The sequence below is a fragment of the Cannabis sativa genome, chromosome 9, assembly GCF_029168945.1.
Source record: "Cannabis sativa cultivar Pink pepper isolate KNU-18-1 chromosome 9, ASM2916894v1, whole genome shotgun sequence".
In the NCBI taxonomy this organism is placed as follows: domain Eukaryota; kingdom Viridiplantae; phylum Streptophyta; class Magnoliopsida; order Rosales; family Cannabaceae; genus Cannabis; species Cannabis sativa.
This window is the reverse complement of record NC_083609.1, coordinates 6652947-6678674: the sequence shown is the minus strand read 5'-3', so window position 1 is coordinate 6678674 and position 25728 is coordinate 6652947. Positions and strand designations below refer to the sequence as shown.

Sequence of the window (25728 nt, the reverse complement as noted above, 5' to 3'; positions counted from 1 at the left end):
ACTTAAAATCTACAAGTTGAACTTGTTGGAGAATTTGTTCCCCAGACAGTGGCAAAGGAGCCATATCACCCTCTTCAGTACCATCGAATGCTTTATTCTTCCGTCTATCAGGATGATTTGCAGGCAAGTACCGTCTGTGACCCATATAACACATCTTGTGTCCATTTGCCAAGCGACGAGCCGATGTGTTAGTGCAACAAATCGGACAACCTTCGTAACCTTTTGTGCTTAAGCCTGATAAATTACTATAAGCAGGGAAATCACCGACGGTCCACAACAACACGACTTTCGCATTAAAAAATTCTTTTTTAAAACCATCATAGACACGAACCCCGTTCTCATACAATTCTATTAAATCGTCAATCAATGGTTCCAAATATACATCGATATTATGTCCAAGTTGTTGCGGGCCTGATATCATTAAAGAAAGCATGTTAAATTTCCTCTTCATCACTAACCAGGGAGGAAGATTGTACATAACTAGGAAGACAGGCCATGAACTATGACGACTACTTAGAGATCTATGTGGATTTACTCCATCCGCAGACAGACCGAGACGAATGTGTCTTGGTTCAGATTTGAATTCAGGATTTATGTAGTTTACTTTTTTCCAAGCTTGGGAATCTGCAGGATGTCTAAGTTTTCCATCTTTCACTCTCTTGGTCTCATGCCAAATCAAATTTTCAGAATGTTCTGCACTACGATATAATCGTTTCAGTCGCGAAATCAAAGGCATGTACCACATCACTTTTTGGGGGATAAGTTTCCTATTCTCCTTACTCTTGTTTACTTTATGGCGAGATAAACCGCAAGTCGGGCAATAATTCATGTCTGCATATTCCTTACGATATAAAATGCAATCGTTCGGACATGCATGAATTTTTTCATACTTCAATCCTATAGAATTTAACGTTTTTTTCACTTCATAAGTAGATTCGGAAAGCGTTGGCAAATGGTAAGATATCTTTAAAAACAGCTAAAAATTGAGTAAAACATTTATCGCTCACTCCATTTTCTGCTTTTATGTTGTAAAACTTTACCATTGTTGGTAATCTTAGTTTTTTACAACCATCGAACAGAGGTTTATCAGCATCACTAAGAAAATTATCGAATTTCTCAGGATCATTAAGAAATTCCTCCTGTGCTTCGTTAAGCAAGTCCAATGGATAATCATCGAAATCATTACCCTCGATATCATCTACCCCCCGCTTTCCTAATGGATATGGATCATTAGGTAAATGTTCGCCATGGTAATACCAATTAGTATAACTTCTATTGAAACCTCGTAAATACACATGGTCCTTAATCATTGTAATATTCCCTTTAGATACATTACAACAATCTACACACGGACAATGAATACGATCGTGATTTGTAGAATTCTTTAAGGCAAACTCTAAAAATGCATCGAACCCTACTTGAAATCGCAGTGTGTCTCTCTCCTCACGCATCCATGATTTATCCATAACAAAAATTCTATCCAAAAAAATTCAGTATTTAGTAACTACTTATAGCTAGTTACTAATTACACAATGTAACTAACTAAGTTTCTCACAATTTATTCATATTAATTTATACATTACTCAAATTCTCGTTTTAGATTAGTTCATATTATTAGGTTGTTTTGTTGATTAGAATGTTATTAAAATGTTAAATATTTTTAATAAATAAAATTGAGGGGAAAAATTTTTGGTAAAGCAATAAAGGTATTAACTAATATTTTCCCCTTTTAATTAACTTCTTCTCTTTATTTTCTTTGAAAAATAAAAATCCACATTGAACCTCTCAAATGAAAGAAAAAAAAAATAAAAAAAGAAGGATTTTATATGTTTATTTTGTTAATTTATTTAGTAACTAATTATATCTAGTTACTAATTACACAATGTAACTAACTAAGTTTCTCACACAATTTATTCATATTAATCTAAAAATTACTCAAATTTTCGTTTTACATTAGTTCATGTTATTAGGTTGTTTAGTTGATTAGAATGTTGGTAAAATTAAAAAGTTTACATAAATGTGAATATTATTATTTTTTATGTGACCTAACTTCTTATTACTATGTTATAATTAACTATATTATGAATGGTTTTAGTAAGATTTATCCTAATTCTACCGAAATTTCGGCAGCATAACGGCTGTAATTGGACGTTCCCAAAAATTTTACAAGTGCCTAAAATAACAAACAAAACAGATAAACAATACAAAATTAATCCACCCATCCGACCGCAGTACATGTATTCGCAGAACCTACTTCACTACGGATGAATATTTAAGATATTCAAACTCAACTAACATGCATTGATAATTAATTATATATTAAGAAAAAGTTAGTAAAAGTATATACCTATAATTGCAAGCCCAAATACGCTACACACAAAATTATGCCGAACCCCTATAATATAAAGAAATACAACGAAATTACAAAATTAATTATTTCATAACTTATAACTAGTTATAAAAAATTGTAACAAGTTACTTAGTTACTAAATTATACATACATATATATAATCAATTATATCTCACACTATTATCTCAAAAAAAATAAAATTATATCACACACTAATTCAATTTTAAAATTTTTATTTCTAAACTAATGAAATCCCTCCATCATTTTATTCACAATAAATATATATTGCAAAAAATATATAAAATACAATTACAAAATTTATTTTCATAAAAAATATACACACACACAAAATATATACACACATTATATACAAATATTCAATAAAATATACAAATACATATAAATACTATACATTTTGGTATAAATTATTACCTAATAACCGCAATCCGACGACCACCGTAAAAAATCCCGACACTATACACATAAAACACAATAATATTACTAATAAAATAAAAAAACTCAAATAATAATTTACAAAAACAAAAAATAAAACAATATACATAATACAATAAGAATAGAAGCAATATTTATACCTTAAACGAGGTTGAGATTGAACAATTTCTCAACAAAAATGGGTGGCCGGATTTCACACCCAAAATTTACTATTTGGGTTCGGATGACACTTTTAGAGGCTAAAAAATCAAAACTTTTTAGGTGTATGTTATTAAGTATCGAAAATGGAGGATTTTAAAAAAAAAATGGGCTGAAATGGTTGAGAAATGGGGGAGATAGGGTGGGGAGAAGGTGGTGGAGGCGAGGGTTTTGGCTGAGAAATGGGGTCTCTGGTTTTTTATTTTCTGGGTTGCTGAGTGAAGTGGGGAGGAAGAAGAAAGGTCGAGCAAAGATATACTCTGATCGACCCTATGGCGTCGGTTCCTTCATAGGAACCGACGGCATAGGGTACACGTGTCAGCATACTGTGTACCCTATGCCGTCGGTTCCTATACAGGAACCGACGCCATAGGGTAGTTCAGAAAAAAAAAAAAAATAATTTCCAACCGCCTCTAAATGGTATAATGCAATTTTATACCTACGGTTTTTATCAAAAAACCGCCTCTAAATGTCAAATTCGAACATAGCGGGTATTTTCACACCCTTTAGCTTCCCTTTTTATAAATAGGGTTGAAAAAACTGCCTCTAAAGGCTAATATTGTAGTAGTGCTATCTCCATCAAGTCCATACTTTAGTGCATATGACATATTTTCTAGTGCATTTAATAATATTGACTATGAAAAGTGATCAACTATATAATTAATACCTAAATATAGGTACCCTTTATGCAATTCTTCTTAAGTAGAAGGTGCTATTATTTGTGTACACTGGCAGATTTAAGATTTTTTTGATTAAGCGAGAGCAGAATAAAACATTAAAACAATACAATCACTACTATAAAAATAGTTTTTCTCGACGTTTTAAACAGTCATTTAAAGTATTTCCGTCGGTTTCTATAACCGTCGCCCATACGACCGTCGTAAAATAGGTAAAATAGGCAATGATATTAAAAACCGTCACTAATGTGGACTTCCCGACGGTTTAAAATCGTCACCTATAACAGGGTATAGGCGACGATTTTAAACCGTCGGGAATGTAAAAAAATAAAGAAAAAAATACAGATTTTTCTACTATTATTTTTCCCTTTTTTTTCCTACATTAGTTTTATAATTTTACTTAAATTAAAATAAAACAACTAATTAATTTTATTACAATAACAACTAATTTTAAAACACATTAAATTTATACAATAACAAAATAAATATATATAATAAATAAATATATTTATATCTAGCTCGGAGAGAGAAAAAGAGAGAGGGAGACGGACGGGAGGAGGTGGTGGTCCGATGTATAAGACGGAGATGAGAGGAACACTGACAGGAGGTGGTGGTGGTCCGACGTACGCGACAGAGAGTAGAGGGAGACCGACATGAGGAGAGATGGGTGGAGATCGATGGACGAGAGAGACAACAAGAAAGGGAGATCAAGAGAGGGAGGAAGACGGCGAGAGAGGAGGGCGATGGTGCGGAGGCGTGTGTGGAGTTTTGAAGAGTTATGATTTTCATTTTAGGGTGTGGAAAATGGAGAAGAAATAGGTGGGCATGTGGAAAATAGACAAAAAGTAGGCGGGCACGTGGAAAATGTGGCGAGAAGTAGGTGACGATTTTTTAATGGACCCTTATAGGCGACAGTTTTAAACTGTCACCTATACTGTACCCGACGGTTTTAAATCGTCGGGTATAAGAGTCCATTAAAAAATCACATTTTATTAAAAAAAACATTACCTATTTTGTTTACTACGATTTTAAACCATTGGGAATACTAAATTTTTCTCGACGGTTTTAAATAGTTACTTAATTTTTTTAGCGACGGTCCCCGAAAAAAATCGTTTTTAGGACCGTCACGAATTCTTATATTTGTAGTATTCAATATACAAATGTAACTATATATATTTATTTAGAAGGGACGGACACCTATTTTCTTTTAGGTAATTTATTTTTACTTTAATTTTTTGTATACATTAAGAAAAGAAATTAAAAAAAAAAAATGAGCATAGGCAAGAGCCTCGCCTTGTCTTTCATTGGGTCACTCTCTTCTTTGTCTATCGATCCGATCGAATCATCCACCATGTCAGCGACCTTCTTTTCCAGCTCCGGCGTCGCAGCTCCTACTACTACCTCCTTCTCCCACTTTTTGATTTCTTCCTCTTTATCTCCCTACACTCTAAATAGCTCCTCTCAAAATGTTCCAAATCTTCCTTCTGTAAATCAACCATATTCACCATCAAACTCAATAACTTCAATTTTCTCATCTAGCGCAATCTACTTCTCAATGTGGTTTTTTCCCATGGCTTAGAAGGTTTTTGATGGTTTTATACCGAGCAAAATTTTCCCCTACAAATCGAACCATCATCGATTTTACTTATGTCACTTGGTATAGGTACAATCATTTAATAATGTCCAAGATTTATGCTTCATTATCAGATTTAGGTCAGTTTTAGGTACATTTTATGAAGTGTTTTAGATGTGTGTTTCAGCTGATTATATTCATTTTGTGCAAAATTATGCTTGTTTTCTGCTTGTTTCAGGTTTAAATAGTAAAATTCATCATATAAATTAAAAATAAGAAGAAACATGTTAAATAAGATGAATATGATGAATTTATCATGGAATTTGGAGTTCTAAGGTATAATAGTGTGAAAGATTCTAAGTTTTGGATGCTCAACACGCTTTGTTTGTGATCGAAAATCAAGTCTGATGTTTCAAGCCAATTTTTAACTATGATGTGTTCACTTTTAGAAAAAATATTGTGAATATAAAAGTTCTAGATCTCTCTTTCAGCTTTCTAAAATATCATGAATCGTCCAATTCTGAGCAATATTGAAAGTGTTATGGCCAAAACATTATCGATCATTGTACCAGGAAGCTTGCTACCCAGAAAGTGCCTACCCGCGCCTCAATATGGTCCAGACCATGTTGCGGCACGCTCCCAAAAATTCTACTTTTGGGATTTTGTAAATTGGACACGGGCCACGACATGGGTTTTACCATGTTGCGGCCCGCATGCTTAAAAGTTGACCCGATTGGGGTTTTTAAACCCTATTTCAAAAATTCAAAGGAGCTTTTGATTGGGACTTTTGTGAGGACGAAAATAGAGAGAGGAAGTGATTTTGGAGGCTATACAACCATTGATCTTCAAAGAGTTTTTTTTTCTTGTATCTTTATTTTTATATTTTTAATTAGTCTTAATCAATTGTCTAGAATGATAATGAGTAGCTAAATTTCTAATTAGTGTGTTAATGGATATTGTTTGAGATTTTTCTATGGTTTTATTGTAATTTTAGTTCATTCTCAATTTCTTACGTGCATCTATTTCATTTATGTTTAATGCTTATAATAGCTTGATCACCAAATATTTATTTATGATTACAATACAAAATTTGAAAAGTGAGTGTTGATTATGCTATAATTGAATAGACATAGATTTTGATATTGGACAAAACTACCTGTATGGTCTGTGTAGCAATTAGGATTTCTATGCTTAATGTAAATTATGTCTAATTTACCACAGAAGTATAGAACATTTACATATAATTTAGATTATTTTGGGGCCAAAACAGGGCCCCAACACCTAGGTTGACATGGATGTTAGGCCCTACACCCTCGTTGTTATGCAACCTAGTTTGCATGTTTCTACTCCTCAAACACAAATTCTGCTCCGAGAATTCTTCTTATTTTGGTCAAAAATTGAGGAGGAGACCTCGTTTGCAATCTCAAGTGTCATAAAAGTATCAAAATGAGCCCTGGGAAACACCCCGAAGAGCACTCAACACCCAGGTTGATGTGTGGCTTGGTGCTAGGTTTTGCTTATATGATTTTGATTCTGTCTCGAGCATCTAACAGTTTGTCGTAGTAAATGAGATCTACGACTTGTGGCAAGTTAAATTCACACTTTGACATTTCACCTTTTCGGTAAGGTGGAATATTGACAAATTCGAAGAGTTTCAAGTCTACCGGATTTCACAAAAAAGCGACATATCCGAGAACTGGTGAACAACTTCACCAAAACGAGGAAATTGATTATGTAGTGTCAACATATCACTTAGACATCAAAAAATACAAGTCTAGACGTATTTTCACTCACCCAACGTCCAGCTTAACGTTGGAATGTCAACCTGAGCGCTGGGTCCTGAATAGCCTTTTGTAAAATGACCATAATTCCCTCAATATTGATCTGATTGATGCGATTCAACTTTCATTTTAAAGCTTTTTCAAGTCATGTCTCATACTCATATCGCAATTCCAAAAAAAATCAATTCTAAAATTTTTCCCCAAGACAAGTGCTATTTTCTAATTACCCAAAAACAATCTAACATACGAGATTCAAAAGTCAATTTTAGCCAGTAGATCATCACCAATGGCCAAGATCAACCCATAGCGATTTTTTCATATATTTTGTATTATTTTAATAGAATCTCCTTCCCTATAAAATGAGAATTTTACTAGTTCATTTTTCACATTCCCTATAAAAAGAGAAGTCCACTAGTTCATTTTTTATATTGAGCACATAAAGTTAAAGTATTTCTCTCCAGTTTCTCTCTAAAAATATAAAACTCTTGCCTTAGTCAACTTCTTAAAATTCTCGTGAGCAATAAAAATTCGAAGCAGACGTAATTGCATTAACGTTGCAACACGGGGACGGAACTACTATAAATCTTGTCTCTATATTTAGTATTTATTTACTCAACTTATATTTTTTTCTCGTCAATATAGCTAGCGAATGTTGATCAAATTTTTGCATCAACATTAGGTACATTAAATTACAATAATCAATAATTATAAATACCTCTTTAATATCCAAAATACCTTAAGTTGCAAGGTTCTCGCAGCCATTAAAGTTAACTCGCTTTCATTTACTTGAGCAACCAACGACCCTTTTGATCATGAGATTAATTGGGTGGAATTTCATTAGGGGCTATTTACAAAAATATGGGAAAATAAAGATAAGTTTTGATATATATGGCATAAAAACTTAATTACACTAAATATGGCATTTTTTTAAAAAACTTACAAATATGGGAAAAAGTCTTGAGGAATGCCATAAAAAACTTTAAATTTGTGTTTCTTTTTATTTATTATTTCTTTTTTAAAAAAATAAAATACTAAAATAAATAAAAAATGATCTCAACTATAGATATTATTTTTTTTTTACAGAAATTAAGCTTGTTTTTTTTTTTATTTAAACTACTATTTTTTTTCTTTGTTTTTTTTTGTTAAAAACTAATTATTTCATTAAAAGCAGAAAAAAAAAAAACCAGTTTCATCAACATCATCCTGAAGAAAAAACAATATAAAAAATTATAATCTAAAGATAATATAAACTTTAAAAATCAGTTTCATCAACATTGAAAGAAACTATTAATTTCATTAAAAGAATAAAAAAAAATAGTTTCATTATGTTATTAGAATTTTTTTTCAAGTTACTTTTTTATTATTTTTTTTCTAGGTTGGAAACTTACATTTATATTTTGTTATTAAATTATTGGTAGACATTATGTGTTGTTTTGATTATATTTGTGATTAGTATTTTTTTTTTTTGTATATTTGTGTGTGTATGGTTTTATTTGATTGTCTCATGAAACTGGTTTCAATTAACTTTATTATTAACATTTGTATTTTGTTATGATTTTTTATAACGTCAAAACTGGTTTCACATGTTGAAACTGGTTTCACAGATTTTAACTGTTCTTTAATAGGGTTGCTCAATTTTTATGATATTATTATATATTTTTTAGTTTGTATAAAACCAGTTTTCTTATTGTATGATATTTGAACAACAATTTTTATTTTATTTTAATTAATCAATTACTGACACACATATTATTTTATTATTTTCATAACTGGTTTTTTTAAGTAACTAGTTTTTATAACTAATTTTTTTTTATTGTTGTTCATAATTGAATTTTATTCAATTTTTTATTAATTTATTTCAAGAAACTGGTTTTTATTTGTTTGTTTTTATTTTGGTTGTTTTACTAACTAGTTTCTCACATTCCACTGTTTTTTTTTTTTGTTATTCTTTTATGGTTTTTATTGCACTTTTGTCTCTTTAATTTTCTTTGTTTCTTTTTTTTTTTCTCTTTGATTTTAATTTATGATTCTCTTTGTTATATTTGCTGCATATTGTATGTTTAAATTAACTCTAATTTTTGAGCAAGCAAATAAAAAATTAAATGCCAAAATAAAGAATGAAGTTAGAAGTTTGATTATTAGGTATTGATATAAAATTTATATGTTCGAAACTGGTTTTTAAATTTAGTATCGTTAATTTGTAAAAGTTTAGTTATTAGGCATTGTGTATTTTTTATTATGTTATTGATGAAACTATTTTTTTTTTTGCCTCTTTTAATGAAATAATTCGTTTCTTTTAATATTGATGAAACTGGTTTTTAAAGTTAGTATCGTCTTTAGATTGTAATTTTTTTCATTATCTTGTTGATGAAACTATTTTTTGTATTCTTTAAATGAAATTATTAGTTTCTTTCAATGTTGATGAAACTAGTTTTTAAAGTTTGGATTCTTTTTAGATTATGATTTTTTATATTGTTTTTTTTTTTTTCAGGATGATGTTGATGAAACTGGTTTTTTTTTTCTGCTGTTTTTAATGGAATAATTAGTTTTTAACAAAAAAACAAATAGTAGTTTAAATAAAAAACAAGTTTAATTTTTTTTAAAAAAAAATGAAATAAAAAAATGTACACTTATTATATATATTAAGAGAAAAAAATTAGGTTGAGAAAAAAAATTTAAAAAAAAAAAAGAGAGACACAAAGAGAAATTAAAAAAAAAACAATAGAGAGAGATAAGCGAAAGAAAGAAAAAAAAAGTAGCAACTGACTTAAAAGTTGAAAAGAAAAAAGAGAGCCAAAATTGACTAAAAAATATATAAAAAAGACAAAAAAAAAAAAAAATTTTTTGAAGTTTCAATAAGTAAAAAAGAAAAAAAAATTAATAAAAGTATAAAAATAAAATGTTCTTGTCAAACTAAAAATGTAATGTTTGAAAAAAAAATGTAATATTTGGTGTAAATTTTTCAAATAAAAAGAAACCCTAAAGTGTAAGTGTAAAATAAATTAAAAAATAAATAAAACTAATTAAGCTAAAAACAAAAACATAAAATATGGGATTGAATAATAAGTTTATAAAAATATGGCATATCAAATACCATAAAAAATCTTAAATGTGAAAAAATGCCATAGAAGAGTGGCAAACTTAAAAATGCCATATTTTTCTAACTTTGTTATGAAATCCCATATTTCATGTAATTTTCACTTTCATTAGAAGTAAACACATGTTCTCAATGAGTCACATTCATTCAAGTCCACAACTCCAACAAAAATATAAAAGACCAATGTAAAATTTACACTGGTTACTTCAATATTTCACTTCAAACAAGGTAGATGAACCATAATAGTCAACTTAGTAATCACATTTTTATATACATGGCATTAACTGTCATTATAAATAGCATTTCAGCTGGTTTTGGGGAATAGTTGGATAGTCTTTCAAATTATAAAAGCTATTTGGGGTTGGTCAAGCTCAGGCTAAAATCCCACAGTTTTTTAGCCAATTCAGCATCTTTAGCAAGAGTGGTCGGATTCGATTTGTTGTTGTCGACAAAATACTCACCGCTCACTCCTTTCACCTGTGGATGCAATGCCACATAGCATTGAGTTGACGCTCCCTATAAAAATCCGTCAAGAATTTGTTAGGAAAACAACTGAAGTTGCATGAATGCTAGAAAAGGCTGCATTAAACCGAAAAGAGTTGTCTGTTCGTGGTGGTAAAAACATACCTGCTGAACATTTTTAAGGACAAATTTACCAACTGCATTAGCAACGGCTGCATTAAACCGAAAAGAAAGGACATATCAATAAGGAGCCAGGAAGGAAATCAAAATAGATTCTCAGCAGCTGATCAAAATAACATTGCATAGCAGCATAATATAGCATGTTCCTCAATATATGACTAGAAGCACTCACTACCCGTAATATGGAGCAAATAACAAATTAACAAAATGCATGAGCAATTGAATTTGAGCATGTAAATCAGAATGATTCCAACCAAACTAGAGTTTGGTCATAATCTATATAAGAACATGTGTAAATAAATACATGCAAAGGGTTTCAGGATATACTATTCAAGATACTGTGATGGCGCAGAAGATTGGTAATAATTGATCCTGGATGTAGAGCATTAACAGTTATATCAATTCCTTCCGCCTGTTGAAAAAACAATATAACGAGAGAGAACAGTTAAATTTTGTGTCTCGCAGAATGAGATGGGTGTGGTTGAAAGTGTCAACAGAAGAGACTGAATGAAAATGGTGATAAACTAAAGACAAACAAAACTTATTTCAAAAAAGGGCATGTATTCAATTGATAAACCTTGCATTAGCTTTTTATTCTTTCATAAGAAATGAGTAGAAAACAATACCATTTATCATTTTTTTTCAGCTTATGATTTTAAGCACACACATCTCAAAGTTCATTACTATGATCATTAAATTAAAATCATTTAAATGATATCTGAATCGATGCATTCCAAGTTCAAGCTAAGTACCTTCAGACGCATTGAAAGTTCATTAGCATGCAGTATGTTGGCAAGCTTTGATTGTCCATAAGCATAAATGCTGCTATAGCTGTATCATTCAATGAAATTCAAACTATCATTTGATCAACTCAGAATATAAATTCATTAGTTACTGCAATCTACAGCAGTTAAAAAATGGATAAAACTGTCAAATGGTTTAGCCAAAATGATACCTTGATTCCTCATTGATCTTATCAAAACGTATTCCTTCTTTATATGGAAACCTGTGAGCCTCAGAAGACAAAATAACAATTCTTCCCTCCCTGCCACTTTCAAGTACCGTCTTTTTCATGGTCTCCAATAAGAGGTTTGTCAAAAGAAAATGACCTATAAAAGGGTCATGAGAAAACTCTAAGATACCACTTCCACAGAAAATCAAAGAATAGGATTTCAAGTGATTAAAAAAAAAAGCTTGAAAACAAGAGATAGATCGATTGCTAATTTCTCTACTCAGATCTTTTCTTACCTAAATGGTTAGTTGCAAACTGCAATTCGATATTATCTTTGGAAAGCATGAATGGAGTTGCCATCACCCCTGCATTGTTACTGTCACAAAGAAGAGGGAATATTACTTGTTAATTCAAAAATCCAAGGATGGAATAAACATATGTTTCTATGTTTAATTATTTTTTATATAACAAAAACATTAGAGGATAGAGCACTAAGTGGATAACATTCATCATAAATATAAGTGTGCAAGGGAGCCAGCCAGCTACCAAGCCATAATGGATTATGTAATTTAACTACAACACTTTGAATATAAATTCTTACATGAGGAGATTCAGAGGTAGACCGGATGATTTGTAATCGGATGCAAATTTCCGAACTGATTCCAATGAGCTAAGATCTAGTTCCATGATATCAATTTTGGCAGATGGGATTTCCTTAGTTATTTCATCTTTCACCTTCCTTCCAGCATCCAAATTTCTTACAGCCATAATGACATGAACACCACGCAAAGCGAATACTCGGGTTGTCTCTTCACCGAGACCACTTGATGCTCCTGAATACAAAAAAAGAAGGTAAAAAATCATAACGCAATTGGCCATATATAACCACTTCAATCAGTGAAGCTAAAAGTGGACAAACTACAAAAGCTAACATATTTGATTCTGAGTCTGAGAGAAAACTAAAGTTTTGATTCACTGATTTTAAGAACTGATAGTGCCATAGGTAAGTAAAATCAACTAATATATGTAACCAATATATGTATTTTTGTTTGAATGCTATGCGGTTGCTTAAAGTTATGGTTCTTAAAATCTCTTTGAAAAGCAAGCAAAGATAACCAGATAGGTCTGGCTTGGACTGCATACAATCGTTGACCTTTAATGTTATTCCCAGAGGACTTAAAAAAACTATGCATATTCACTAGGCTATGTTTGGATCTCAGATTTAAGCATGGAAGAAATTGTATGAAGGAAAATAATAAAGAAAAGTTACATAAAATTTTACAACCATCTTTTTTGAATCAATTATCTTATAGAATATATTTACAATTGCTCTAGATTTTATAAAATTTCATCAAATTTAACATTAAGTTAATTATACAGCTTGAACAGTTAAGTTTAGTCCTGATCAAAATCCAAATCTACCAGACACCCAAATTAATAATAACAATGGAAAAAAAAGCCTTCATAATATGCTCAAATCAAGCACACCCCCCTCCAGTGAGCTTGCTCAGTTGTCAGTTGTTCAAGTTAAAAATAACCCTCTTACAAAGGCACCACCTTTTCTCTTTTTCCAGTAATTACATAATCATCACAAAAGAAAAAAAAAAAAAAAAAGTGAATAAAAAAAAAAAGGAAAACCCAGATTCTGAAAGAAGACCTGTAACAATGGCAGTGAGACCAGTTCCATCGATCCCTTGAGTAACTTCCTCTGCCGTAGAACGAGCTGAGAACCCAGATGGCCCTTTCCACCCAAATATCCACATTTGTCTAGATTAATCTCAAACTGCACTAACCCAAATCCAAATCATATAAAAACTTCCCCTTTTGAAAAAGTTAAAAACACAACTCTTCGATAGTAAGAGAAAACTAACCTCGTAAATCACACTCAGACCACCTCGGATGTCTCTTTGTTGGTGTTGTCGAAATTTAGGGGAGTTTACATATCTATACTAATAAATGTAAATAATACTAAATTTAATTTAAATTTAATGTGTGTATATGTAAATTTAAATTTGTAGGCATGGCAAAATGGAGCTTTTTTCACGGCTCATCCAGGTCTCTATTTGGGTCCCCGCACCCGCCCGGTTATTTTTATTTCGGGTCGGTCTGACCCGCCCCGCTTATGCAATAACTTACATCGAAATTCAAAACCCCATTTCTCTTATGCGATTACAATGGAGGAGACCCCGTCCCGTTGATTGGAAGTTCTTCTCCGATTCTCTTCGATCTAAGAATAAAGACGATGGTATTTTCTTGTTCGGCCAGACCTAGAAGTCAGTAGGTTCTCTAATCTAAGAGAGGTTAGAGCTCTCACTCTCGTTTATTGAGTTCGTTTTTAGTTTGATGGGTTTTGGTTCTCTGATCTTTGGTTCTTCTTCTTCATTTATAGTTTTGGTTTTTCTAATGCTTTGTTGGATTTCTTCTTCAATTTTGACTCAGTTCTCTCATTTCTTATATTTTTCCTCCAATCGCCCTGGTTAATGCTTTCTCCAATCTTACCATGCTTTTGCTACTTGAAATGAGAAAGTTCATAGAGGAAATATCACACAAAATCAATTAATAATTAATAAATGAAAATAGAATTTAACCAAAGTAAGTAATTATGTGTAAAGTAGAAAGTGAACAATTAATAAAAATTATGTGTGTTAAAAAATAGCAGTACCAATGGCATTGCAGGAGCCTGGTTAATTCTTTTTCCAATTGGAAATTCCTTGCTGGGACATAGCTGTGAGTCTGTGGCCTTTTCTTTACTGTTATCTTATCTAAGTATTGTTTGTTTAATTGTATTACAGTTCTAGCTAGAAATAAAAATGACTCAAATGTACTAGGTGCAACTGCAATCTATAAAAGCTTAACACTTTCATGTATTACTATTTGCTTAACATAATGGTTTGAGTTGTTTGACCCAGTTACACTATTTGGGTGGTCATTTGTTTTCAATTTTTGTTTACTTATCATTGTCCTTTCATGTACCAAACTGAGAATGCAAATTCTATTCTTGTTTCTTAGGCTTGGGCTCTTTGCAAGTGGGAATTTTAGTCTCAACTTCTGCAGCAACTTATCACTTAATTTATTAAGTCGGAGGTATATTTTAATTGCTATATTAAGTTTGAATATCTATACACCAAACTTCACAAAAACCAATACCACCAAACTTCTTGGGAAGACAAACTTTTTCCCAAAAAAGAAGATGAAATTTACTTCTATTTTCATTAGTGCCCCAAAGAAAATCTCTACAGCACTTGCTGATAGCAGCAACAATCTTCTGAGGAAGGATGAAGATGTTCATCCAAAAATTCCTAATGCCCAACAGAACGGGGGATAAGTTGAGCTCTCCCAGCAAAATACAAATTCCTATCCGCCCAATTATTCAGATTTCTCTTATTTTTATTAAGGATTTCATTGATTGAGCTAAACATAACATTTGATGCAATCTCTAACAAAAATAGAAACAGAATTACAACAATTAACTAACACAACAAGTGACTGTAATCCTAACTAATTCTAACAGAAAAGCTAACCAACCTAACTGTTTTTGTGCTTTAACAATGAATGTTAGGTTGATGTCATTATGTTTATATTAAATTTATTTATTTAAAAATGGTATTTAGAGGTAATAGCAAAGTATTGAGCAAGTTAAGTAAAGGAAAAAAAAAAGTACATAGATGTATCATACAATATTTGTTTAGAAATATTGAATTAAAATAATTTTTCAGATTCAGCCGAACCAATTATATATTATTGACTATTATATTCGATCAATCAAATATTCACTAAATCAGTTTACAGATTGGGTGCTGCATCCGATAAAAACTGTGACAAATGGAAGAAAGTGTAGGAGGGGAGGCACTGGATGGGGATTCTTGTTCGACAAGCTCCCAAACTTTGATCTCACCAACAGGCCTTGAACCCATTACTAATTTTGCTAAGGGCAATGATGGTCAGTACGAGTCAGAACCACCGATTAACAGAGCCGAGATTTTGAAGGCTCTTGAAGTTGTCGAAAGGGATTCAATAGCGATTTCAGAGAGCTTTGCATCTCTATTCGCCTCTCTTCGTGTGGCTCTCTCCGGGGTCAGTCTTCTTCTTTTCTTGATGCTGTTGTTTTTCCTTTTCAAATTTCTGTTTTGATTTTGAGAAAATGAAAACACAGCGAAATTGGACTTGTGAAAGTTTTTGTGGAACAATGTTTTGTAGGTTACTAGTAACTCTGTTGACCATATGCATTGTTTAAGCGATGCTGCTGGTCGTCTTCAAGAATCCGGTATGTTTAGATATATACATGAATATATATGCATATATATATTGTAATATAACACAGTTTCTGATGTTATGATTTTTATTTATTTATTTATTTATAATCTTACCTAAGATTGCAGAAAGCAGATAATATATACATAAGTATTACTTACAACATCTTTGCAAGATCAATGTGGAGAAAATATGTCTATTCTGAAGCAAATTTATTTTCAACTGCAGTGCTTGATTCTGCAACAAAGGGAAATCGATATATCAATTCATGTTTAAGGTATTTTTTTAAACTATGAACTATGATTGTTTTGCAAAATTTGCTATATCACAGGCATTGAACTGTTAGAATATTTATATACTATATAATGAAAAATGCTCTTCTTTTTCTTTTGACACAAAATACTTTTTTTTTTAATTCACTCAAATCGATCATGTAAATTGTAATAAGAAAAGAAGTCTTATAAATATTATATGTATAAATATTTAATATATTATACATTAACGATTTCTAAATTATTATTATTATTATTATTATTATTATATACGAGAAACCCAATCTTTACAAATCTTCATCTTCCTATAATGTCTACCTCTCTTATTAAGTGTAACCCTTTCTGTTATTGAGTTGTAAGCAAACTGTCTTAACTACCTTCAGTTAGTGCATTAGTCTTTAGTTAGCCTATAAATACTAGTTTCTAATACTCATTGTAACTAGAGTGAAATACTTAAAGACTTGTAAAGTATTGCACAATCAATAAACAGAGGAATTCAGTAATTTAGGTGGCGTTTGGTTGGGAGGAATGAAAATATAAGAATAGGAATGGGAATTGGAATAGAAATGGAATAAAATTTAAAATGCATAAAAAAATTGATAAAAAAAATTATTAAATTTTTTCAAATCTTTCATTGGAATGATCTTTCCTTCCATTTCAAAATGGAATAGTCATTCCACCAAAATAATGGAAAGGTCATTCCATCGGAATGGTATTACAATGATTTTAAATGCAACCAAACAAAAGAATCGAATGAAAATTGTTTCCTTTCCATTCCATTCAATTTTATTACCTCCAACCAAACGCCATGTGTGAGGTTGTGCTTTGGTTCTGTGGAATATTTTTCGGGTGTGTTCATTGGAGATCTCTTGCTGTGTGAGATCATAAGGCAGTTTCCTACATGAACTAGGAGAATTTGGAGGAATACTGTAATATTTTTGTAACATTTTAAGAGTAAGCCACTTTTACAGCTTAATTAATGAGTAATGTATACAAGTATGAAACAGAATGGAAATCATTTTTGTTGGTTTGAAGTGTGTGATAACGTTTAAAGTTTACAATATACATGTTTTTTTGGCAGATTAAACGAGGAAATGAATGGTGTTGACAATCTAGCCACACAATTGTATCCTTTATATTGTTTTCATTTTCAATATAAGTTAATGTAGATGTAGTACTGTGTTGCATAAATAATCTCGACGTTTCCTTAATGCTCTTGAAGAAAAATCTTGAGGAGAAATGTCGATGTGCTGGATTCAGCTGTAAACAAGCTCCTTCGGATTCCTTGACTCTGTAAATCTCTGATTTCTTGAGTATTTCCATGTCAGAATGATCCAAGAAATTTTGGCGAGTGTCTTCGAAGACAGTTTGCTCCTTGGATTTGGTTTCTAGAACTAATCATTACGAGCTTTTTAGCCAATGCAAACGAAATTACAATGTGGCCTTCTTGGTTGATTTGGCATATAATGTTTAAGAAGATTTGTAAATTCTTGCTATATGTGTTACATTGTTTACTTTCTATAATGGAAAACACTATGGATCTATGGCTGAAACAGGCTCAGCATTGTCTAAACTTTTGGGGTTTTTTTATAAATATGAGAGAAATTATTAAAGTTTATTTTTATATGATAAAAATAAATAATGAAAAAAATATAGGAATAAAAAATAAATAATAATTAAAATATGAGAAACTAAATAAAATATCATAAATAAAGTTGGTAAAATTTATAGTAACAATTATTGTCGGAAAAGCCATTGTTTCTGAAAAGTTGTCGGAAAGGTTACCGAAGTTGTTATTACTATCAGAAAAGTTATCAGAGTTAGATGTTTCATATATAAATTAAAATAGAATTGGTTTTATCACATAATGAATTAAAACAAATAACATAATAATAACTCAAACAGGTTTTATAACATAATGAATAAAATAATAATTCAAATCAGTTACAATTAAAATATAATTGATCTAAAAGTGTTACAATGAATAAAAATAAATAACACGAAATAACTCAAATCAGATATAATTAAAATAGAATCGGTTTTATAACATAATGAATAAAAACAAATAATACATAATAACTCAAACCGGTTATAATTAAAAAAACAAAGAGGAAATTAGTTCTTAAAACACTAGAACATAAATTAAAAAAAACAAAACAAGTTCCACAGCAAAATGAGTAAAAACTAATAACACATTATACCTCATAAAATAGGTTATAATTTTTTTTTAAAAAAAAAATGTGAGGCTCAATTCAAATATACTGAGGCATAAATATAAACAGAACTTATTCTATAACAAAATAAATAATCACACCACCAAATATGCCAAAATTGTGGCAGTAGTTGGCCAAGTGATTTCCATACCACTTGGTGGCTTCTTTCACTTAGTTTTGACATATCATTGGTACAAATGTATTGTTGGCAAAAAATCTCACTTCCTCTCTTCATGGCCGACCACTGCCATTCATTGTGCCACATAGATGGCAGTGGTCGGTTAGGGTTGGTCCTTGGTGAGAAATGGTTTCTCTTACTTGTTTTGCACTCTTTGTTGTTGAAGGAACACATTTGAACAATTTTCCCTTTATGATTTGTATGTAGCAACCACTGTCATTCCCTTGTGGCAGTGCTCGTTAAAATTGAAGAGCACTGCCATTTTCTTGTGGCAATGCTCTCCAAAATTGAAGAGCACTGCCATTTATATATGGCAATGGGCGCATATGCCTTGTTCCTTGAGGGTTTAATGCCATGTTGACTTTATGCATAAATTTAAGTCGTTTCATGCCCAAATGAGTCAAGTCTTTGTTGGTTTTCTTGACGGATTTAGGTTTCCAGAGTGAAAAAGCTCACGCGAGCTCATGAACCCTAGATTGGGCACACTTGGATGTGTGAGTCCCCACACCAAATGGTTGGTTGATGTTTTCGAGTCCTCTAGAAGTGTCATAGAGCCCTCAAGAAGGATGTCTCATTTGACACATTTATAAGTCTTGCTCAAAGTCGCAAGGTTGACTTTAGTGTCTTCATTTAGGGGTGTTCATTAGATCACATCCAATGGATTTGGACCCATCCGATCCAATCCAATTATTTATTGGAGATTGGATTTTGTCATCCGATCCAATCCAATTGAATTGAGTCATCCGATCCAGTGATGTATTGGATTGGATGGGTTCCATCAATTGGATGCTTTAACTGGTTTTTTATTGGATTGGATTAGATCCATTAGATGGATCCAATAGATTAATCCAATCCATTTTAGCCACTACTTAGGCTGATTTCATTCAAAAGAAAAAAATATATGAAAAAACATAATTTAAAACCTAATAATCCAATAATAAACAATAGTTTAATCCAAATTCAACCTAATTTTCATAATCCCATAATAAAAATCTAACTTAATAAGCAAAAGTCTTAATAAACAAGTCTAATACATCAAATGTACATATTATATAAAATATTAAATCAATGTGTGCAGGTGCACAGTAAAACCTATTAATAATTAATATATTTTTTTAAAACAAAATAATTAAATATATAAAATTATAAATATTAAATATGATTGGATGGACATTGGATGATATTGGATTGGATCGGTTCGGTTATCCATTGGATCGGATGTCTCATCCAAGAACCGATCCGATCCAATTAGATTTTTAAAATTTGCATCCGATCCAATCCAATTATGATTGGATATCCGATTCCATTAGATCAGTTGGGATTGGATCGATCGGTTGGGATTGGATCGATCGGTTGGGATTGGATTGAATGACTTTCTATACAACCCTAGTCTTCATGACACTCTTGGCTTGTGAATCCTTATGCAAGAGTAGCCATTTTATTTTACTTTTTGCAAAAAATAGGTATAACAAACAGTCTTATGCAATGGAAAGAGGAGAGAAGGTGAGGTTGGGGATTGTCAAAAACTAATGCCATTGTTGAGAAATATTAAGCTTTATTGTGAGAGAATAGGGTGAAAGAGAAAGGGGAAGGGGAAGATCCATGTTTTTTAGGGTTGGTGATTATTTGAAAATCCCAATATATGTTTTAAGCTGTCTACTCTTGTCTCTAGCTTTGAGCCACGAACTTGGTGTTCAGATTTTGTCACATTATTAAGAACTGAACCAATCGACTGCGACAACTCAGTCTTTACATGCAAAAAAAAAACAAAACCCAACCGATTTTCCATTCTCAAAAGCCTTATCGATCATCTATTAAACTTATATGGTGTGGTCTTGGAGTGTGGTTGTAAGGAGAAGGTGATTCAATCTTAGAATCAAAAACCATCAACGGAAGCCTTATCAATCATCTATTAAAATTGTATCAACTCGAAAATTAATGATCAATGAGGAGTAGTAGAAGGTCTATCGACTTCTTTATGGGCGAATTGGATTTGGGTTCGAATAAGAAAAATAAGTAGGTCAATCATTAGGAGAAACTCAATTCTTATTTTTGAGATAATTAACGATGTTAACATTCCATTTACTTTTTGTCAAAAAAAAAACATTACAAAATCGTTAAACTAAGAATTGTCGTTAGATCCACTTTTAATATAAAAATATATAAATTATTCTTCCCCCTTACTATTTTCTTTGCATCCTGGCCCCCATTAATATGTTAAGAGACTGTTCTTTGGCACTAATCATCTATTGAGAACTTCTAAAAGCATTTTGGAAGCAAATAAAGAACTATTTTGAGTTTATACCCATCTTGTGTTTGTCTAAGCTAAGTTCGAGTTTGACCTCTTGCCCATGATGGAGAAAGCGCACCACAAATTGTTCGAAGAAGCTGGTGAATGCAAGTGTCAAGTCCAACAAATTGTTCGAAGAAGCAGGTGAATGCGAGTGTCAAGTCCAACGGTGCTGGTTATGGCGGAGGCCAAAGTTACCCGTGAAAGACCTTATGATGTTTTGATAGCTTAACTTTTCACTATCAAAGATAGAATGATTCTGGAACGCCACTTGGGTTTTCCCATTCCTTTATGGCTATGTTGTTAAGATTGAAGGAGAGTCTTCCACTTTCTTTTTTTCTTTTTAAAAGGAAAAAACTTGAAATGTATACAAAACTGTAAATGCCGTTTATCCATATCAATTTTGAACATACCATCCTTCTCTTATTTTCCTTTTTTTGAAAATGGCATATTTTGACTTGAAACAATAGAATTGATTTGATGATACACATTTTCATTGTAACCAAAACCAGAATGGAAGAGTCCTAATCCTTACAGCTTCAAGCCCAGTTCCAGTATAATTATGAATAAGCCCCCTCTTTTTTCTTGAAGCATTATTTTTTCAGGAATAAATTCATATCTCATTACTTCTGCAGTATTGGTCTCAGTTTTAATCTCCAATAAAACGTAAATATATATATACCAAAAAAGAAATCTCACCTAATCGTTCAACAATAGAAAATATTTTTAGAAAAAATAAATTGCTGCTATATTAAATTGAACTCAAACACTTGTACAGTTTCATTTTAAGAAAATACCAGAATGAAATAGATCTCTCTTTTTCTTTTTCTCTCTCTCTCTCTCTCTCCCCTCTTCAACACAAGCTAAGAAATTCAAGCTCATGACCTGTATATTTTGAATAAACTCCTCTTTAGTCTAAAATTTTACCTGCTAATTTGTGCAGTTGAAACCATGACAAATGGAAAGCCAAATTACGAGTACCAGAAGTAACAGGACTCCAAGAACAACAAGCTTTATTTTCATGTTCTGATACCACATCTTTCTTCTGATTTGTGTCCCTTTACTTTTGAACTGTTGGGCCTGAATGTTACAAAGAGTAAAGCTGTTTAGCAACTTATTAAAAGAGAAATTCAACAATTCTTAGTGAGTTGTTCTTTCGACAACTTGCCTGAGAGCGTAGATCCTCAGTCTTGTCAACAAGAATAGTAAGGTTTTCCCCTCTATCAATAGTCTGCAAAATATGATGTTATGGATGGAGTCAAAAATAATGAAATTTAAAATTTTTATGCATTTGAAATACCATAAACCATGCAATGTTGGGTACGAAAATGATGTTTTGTTTTTCGTGGTACTACTCCAATTTGAATACCAAAGCAAGAGGGAGCATCTGAACATCGGGATTTTGGATGCCTAATGCAATCTTTAAACTAAAGCTAGCTAAAGAAGACTTGCTCTTGCTCCTAACTCGGAAGAGGATAAACAAAGCGAAATTTTCTATTTTAGTGTGGTTTACTGATTTACCACCCATATCAAATGAACAAACACCTAAACTCCATACATCCCCTTTCCCGAAAATAGAAGTTAACAAGAATAAAGTAAGAAGCACAAATTTCTAGTTGCAACCAAGTTGAACATATATGGTTATGGTTAAAAAAGATAATTTAGAAGAACAGAAGTATAAAATTAAAGTCAGACAAACGATCAGTATAAACGTCATAGGCACAGTAATATATCCTCTAGCTGCTGCCTGTTTTTTTTCACAGTTGATTACCTTATCAATATTCTCTAACATTATGCTTTTAACTTCTGAAACTTGGGCCTTCACTTTCAACAACTTTTCTATCTCTTCGGCATGATCAATTATATACTTCATGTGCTCTTTCATTATGGGTCTGCAATTTTTCAAAACCATTAGTTTGAAACATACAAAGGTACTTGCATATCCAAAGTACCTGTCGAGAATAATGATACATACCCGAATTCCTTGTTAAGACTTTTGGCAATGGCTGTAGATGCTTTACCACCCCCATACCTCGTTTTAAAGTCTGCTTTCATTCGTTCCAAAAATGCAATTGAGATATGCTTGCTTACAGCTTCTTTGGCAACAACACAGTAAGCTGCAAATTCCATAGAGAACGACATATAAAGTTCATAACCACAAGATTATCCGAACAAAAAAAGAACCATTTTCTAGAGTTACAACTACAAGCACATTGGCACACACAAAAACAGATATTAAACGTAGCATTTCATCTTCAGTGGGTAAGCATTAAATGTTGATTATAAATAAATGGAACATAAATTATTCCCCCAACTTTAAATACCTGTGTCCTACTAAATGATTTCTATATTGGTTTAACAACCATTGTACCCGTATGGTAGCAGTAAAAGATTGTCCTATCAAGTGAGCAAAAAGGGAATGCTTGTAATTCTAATCTGAGACCACTTAAAGGATAACCTAATAAAAGAGAGAACAAAACTAGGAACTCCATTAACTTCAAGTAAGAAAAATATAATTAGAACGACAAAATTTGGGATTTCTGTAATACAATAAATCACAAATAAAAGCTCATCACTTCAACAATAACAAATAAACACCACCATAAGCTAATTTCTCTATCTTACTTAAATAACTTAATTACTCTAAATTGAGCTAAAGCTATCTAGTAGAAAGCTTGAAGATCAATAAGCTCTGCACATAAGATACACAGACACACATACACAATCACGCTTAATTAAGGTAAAAACAAGTAGTAGAATGATTTCAGTCTTGAATATCAATAAAATTCAAGCTCAACATACACAAAACAATAACACAATCACACTTACTTGAGCCGAATCAGAAAAGAATGCTAAGAGAACACTTAACCTATGATAACATACAAAAACCACTGAACAAGCTTTATACATGTGAAGAAAAAGAAAAAGCTTTGCCTATTTTAACAGTTCAATTAGCAGTAAAGGGAGATAAATCAGCAAATTCATCGAAAACACCGAAAACCCAGCCAGTCCAAGTTAAGAACATATCAATATTTGGGGGTTCTTCCACCAAACTAAGTACAACCCAAATCATATAACACTATTAGTTACTAGATCCAACAGCCATCACATGCAATTCAAAATTCTACTCTGTTTGTTTCTCGAGAAAACAAAAAGAAGTGGTTAAACGAAACGAAGAGATCAGGAATGGTGTGATAATTACCATAACCATCCTCGACTAGAAAATTGAAGGTGTGATGGTCGCAGGTGTAGGTGAACTTGTTGTTAGAAGAAGGAAGCTTGTGAAGGCACTGAGCCGCAATGGCTGGAAAGTTGCCGGTGAACTCGGTGTACTCGGCCAAGATCATAGTGCCTCGGGCGACGAAGCTGTATATGAACGCTTCCTGAGTCATATTTTGGTTCCCACTGATTTAGAACCGAGTTGGGAGAGAGAACTAAGAAGCTTTGCTTTGCTCTGCTTCTACGTTATCAATCTCTGAAAACTATTTGCTGCTTTCTTCCTTAGTTTGTTGGAAAGAAATAATTTTCTGATTTAAAATAGTGTTGTTGCCACGAAAAAAAAGCATATTGTTTCTTTCTTCTTAATTTCATTCTATTTTCTTTTCTTTTCTAATTATTGTAACTAGATTTTTTTTGATAAATTATTGTAACCAGATATTTAAAAACAATTTACTAACAAAAATATGTATATACAGTTTTTTTAAAAAAATATTTTTTATTATAAAATACACCAAAATACCAAAATCTTAGGGATTATAACTTGATAGTTACCAAGTTTAATGTAATGAAAAACAAATACACAAGTTTTATTTTTATTTTTATTTTTTGAATTCCCTCATATACTGTTTTCTTAATTTTCTTTTCAAATTTACAGTTTGAGTTTATAAGGTAGTTGCAGGGATAAGTAAATAACTCTTTTTTGTATTCATTAATCAAAAATACTCTCATGTAGTTTTTTTATTAAAATATACCCACTTTTTTGAGTTATTTTTTTATTAAAATATAACCACTTTTTTGAGTAGATTGTCTAATATACCCTTACTCTCTACTTAGCATATAATTTACATAACTTAAAGGGTCTAATAGGGACATCATCTCTAAAAGTGGGTATATCTAAAAAAATATAAAAAATAGAGGTAAAAATTAAAACAAGTTAAGTAAAATGGGTATACAATGTAATTGCCTCATTTGGGTTTGCAATAGGGGTTTTTATTTTGAAGTGTAAAAATAAAAAATCTTATTTTTTTATTTTGACTTGGTAACTAGGGCCGGCCCTGAAAATATATGGGTCAAAGACGAATTAAATTTTGGGGCCTTTAAAAATATATAAAAAAATATATATAAAAGAAGAGTGTTATGGGCTTTGAACCCATGACCGACATTATGTCATCCACCTCAACCAACTAACCTATAAATATTTGTAGCTTATAATACACTTAAATTTTACTTAAATAAAAGCCTAATAATTTTTTTTTTATTTTTTTTGTGGGCCCCCGAAAAGTGTGGGCCCTAGGCACGGGCCTAGCCCGCCTATGCCTAGGGCCGGCCCCTGTAACTAGCAAGTGTTATGTACAATTTTTTTTTAATATTTTTTTATAATTTTAAACTTTTAAACATTATTTTTATATTATTGCTATATTAAAACAAAGTAAAAACAATGTTATTTTTTGAAAAAAAAATACAAACAAAAAGATTTGCGAAAAAATACTACTATAAAAAATAATATAACTCGAATACAAATGAAATGTAAAAAGAAAATCAAAGAAAAAAAAAATCATTCCTTGTTAAAAATTATGGGATT

The 25728-nt window shown here is 31.4% G+C and overlaps 3 protein-coding genes across 6 annotated transcripts; 1 reads left to right on the top strand and 2 right to left on the bottom strand.

Annotated features, from left to right (window-relative positions):
• Window positions 1-10253: 10253 nt before the first annotated feature.
• Window positions 10254-13728, bottom strand: LOC115722297 (short-chain dehydrogenase TIC 32, chloroplastic). 2 transcript variants are annotated; one of them, XM_030651469.2, is made up of 9 exons: window positions 13595-13728; window positions 13381-13506; window positions 12325-12556; window positions 12020-12099; window positions 11727-11880; window positions 11524-11602; window positions 11099-11183; window positions 10757-10803; window positions 10254-10645 (listed from the first exon to the last, which is right to left on the bottom strand). In XM_030651469.2, exons 2-9 carry the CDS (start codon window positions 13484-13486, stop codon window positions 10481-10483), a joined length of 948 nt encoding a protein of 315 aa, XP_030507329.1. In that variant the 5' UTR covers window positions 13487-13506; window positions 13595-13728; the 3' UTR covers window positions 10254-10480. The 2 variants fall into 2 exon arrangements, with proteins under 2 accessions (XP_030507329.1, XP_030507330.1); XM_030651470.2 differs by having other exon boundaries at window positions 13381-13511; window positions 13595-13700.
• A 160-nt stretch (window positions 13729-13888) lies between these two features.
• LOC115722299 (uncharacterized) lies at window positions 13889-17819 on the top strand. Of its 3 annotated transcripts, none has more exons than XM_061104526.1 (7): window positions 13892-14023; window positions 14733-14807; window positions 15513-15797; window positions 15921-15987; window positions 16203-16251; window positions 17328-17372; window positions 17469-17819. In XM_061104526.1, the coding sequence occupies exons 3-7, from the start codon at window positions 15546-15548 to the stop codon at window positions 17533-17535; spliced, it is 480 nt and encodes a 159-aa protein (XP_060960509.1). In that variant the 5' UTR covers window positions 13892-14023; window positions 14733-14807; window positions 15513-15545; the 3' UTR covers window positions 17536-17819. The 3 variants fall into 3 exon arrangements, with proteins under 3 accessions (XP_030507331.2, XP_060960509.1, XP_060960510.1); XM_061104527.1 differs by lacking the exon at window positions 14733-14807 and adding an exon at window positions 14400-14450 and having other exon boundaries at window positions 13897-14023; XM_030651471.2 differs by lacking the exon at window positions 14733-14807 and having other exon boundaries at window positions 13889-14023.
• A 3831-nt stretch (window positions 17820-21650) lies between these two features.
• On the bottom strand, window positions 21651-24546 carry LOC115723256 (vesicle-associated membrane protein 724). The gene is made up of 5 exons (XM_030652699.2): window positions 24130-24546; window positions 22903-23044; window positions 22699-22819; window positions 22096-22158; window positions 21651-22007 (listed from the first exon to the last, which is right to left on the bottom strand). The coding sequence occupies exons 1-5, from the start codon at window positions 24317-24319 to the stop codon at window positions 21858-21860; spliced, it is 666 nt and encodes a 221-aa protein (XP_030508559.1). The 5' UTR covers window positions 24320-24546; the 3' UTR covers window positions 21651-21857.
• Between the last annotated feature and the right edge of the window lie 1182 nt (window positions 24547-25728).

Excerpts from the sequence above, each read along its gene's own strand:
- LOC115723256 (XM_030652699.2), bottom strand. The coding sequence starts at position 24,319 with ATGACTCAGGAAGCGTTCATATACAGCTTCGTCGCCCGAGGCACTATG. Across the intron at positions 23,045-24,129 it reads TCTAGTCGAGGATGGTTATG|CTTACTGTGTTGTTGCCAAA; the intron begins GTAATTATCACA and ends TGGAATTTGCAG. Across the intron at positions 22,008-22,095 it reads CTGAGGATCTACGCTCTCAG|GCCCAACAGTTCAAAAGTAA; the intron begins GCAAGTTGTCGA and ends TGTAACATTCAG.
- LOC115722297 (XM_030651469.2), bottom strand. The coding sequence starts at position 13,486 with ATGTGGATATTTGGGTGGAAAGGGCCATCTGGGTTCTCAGCTCGTTCT. Across the intron at positions 12,557-13,380 it reads TCTCACTGCCATTGTTACAG|GAGCATCAAGTGGTCTCGGT; the intron begins GTCTTCTTTCAG and ends TTTTGTATTCAG. Across the intron at positions 11,603-11,726 it reads AAGATCAATGAGGAATCAAG|CTATAGCAGCATTTATGCTT; the intron begins GTATCATTTTGG and ends TGAATGATACAG.
- LOC115722299 (XM_030651471.2), top strand. The coding sequence starts at position 15,546 with ATGGAAGAAAGTGTAGGAGGGGAGGCACTGGATGGGGATTCTTGTTCG. Across the intron at positions 15,798-15,920 it reads TTCGTGTGGCTCTCTCCGGG|GTTACTAGTAACTCTGTTGA; the intron begins GTCAGTCTTCTT and ends AATGTTTTGTAG. Across the intron at positions 15,988-16,202 it reads TGGTCGTCTTCAAGAATCCG|TGCTTGATTCTGCAACAAAG; the intron begins GTATGTTTAGAT and ends TTTCAACTGCAG.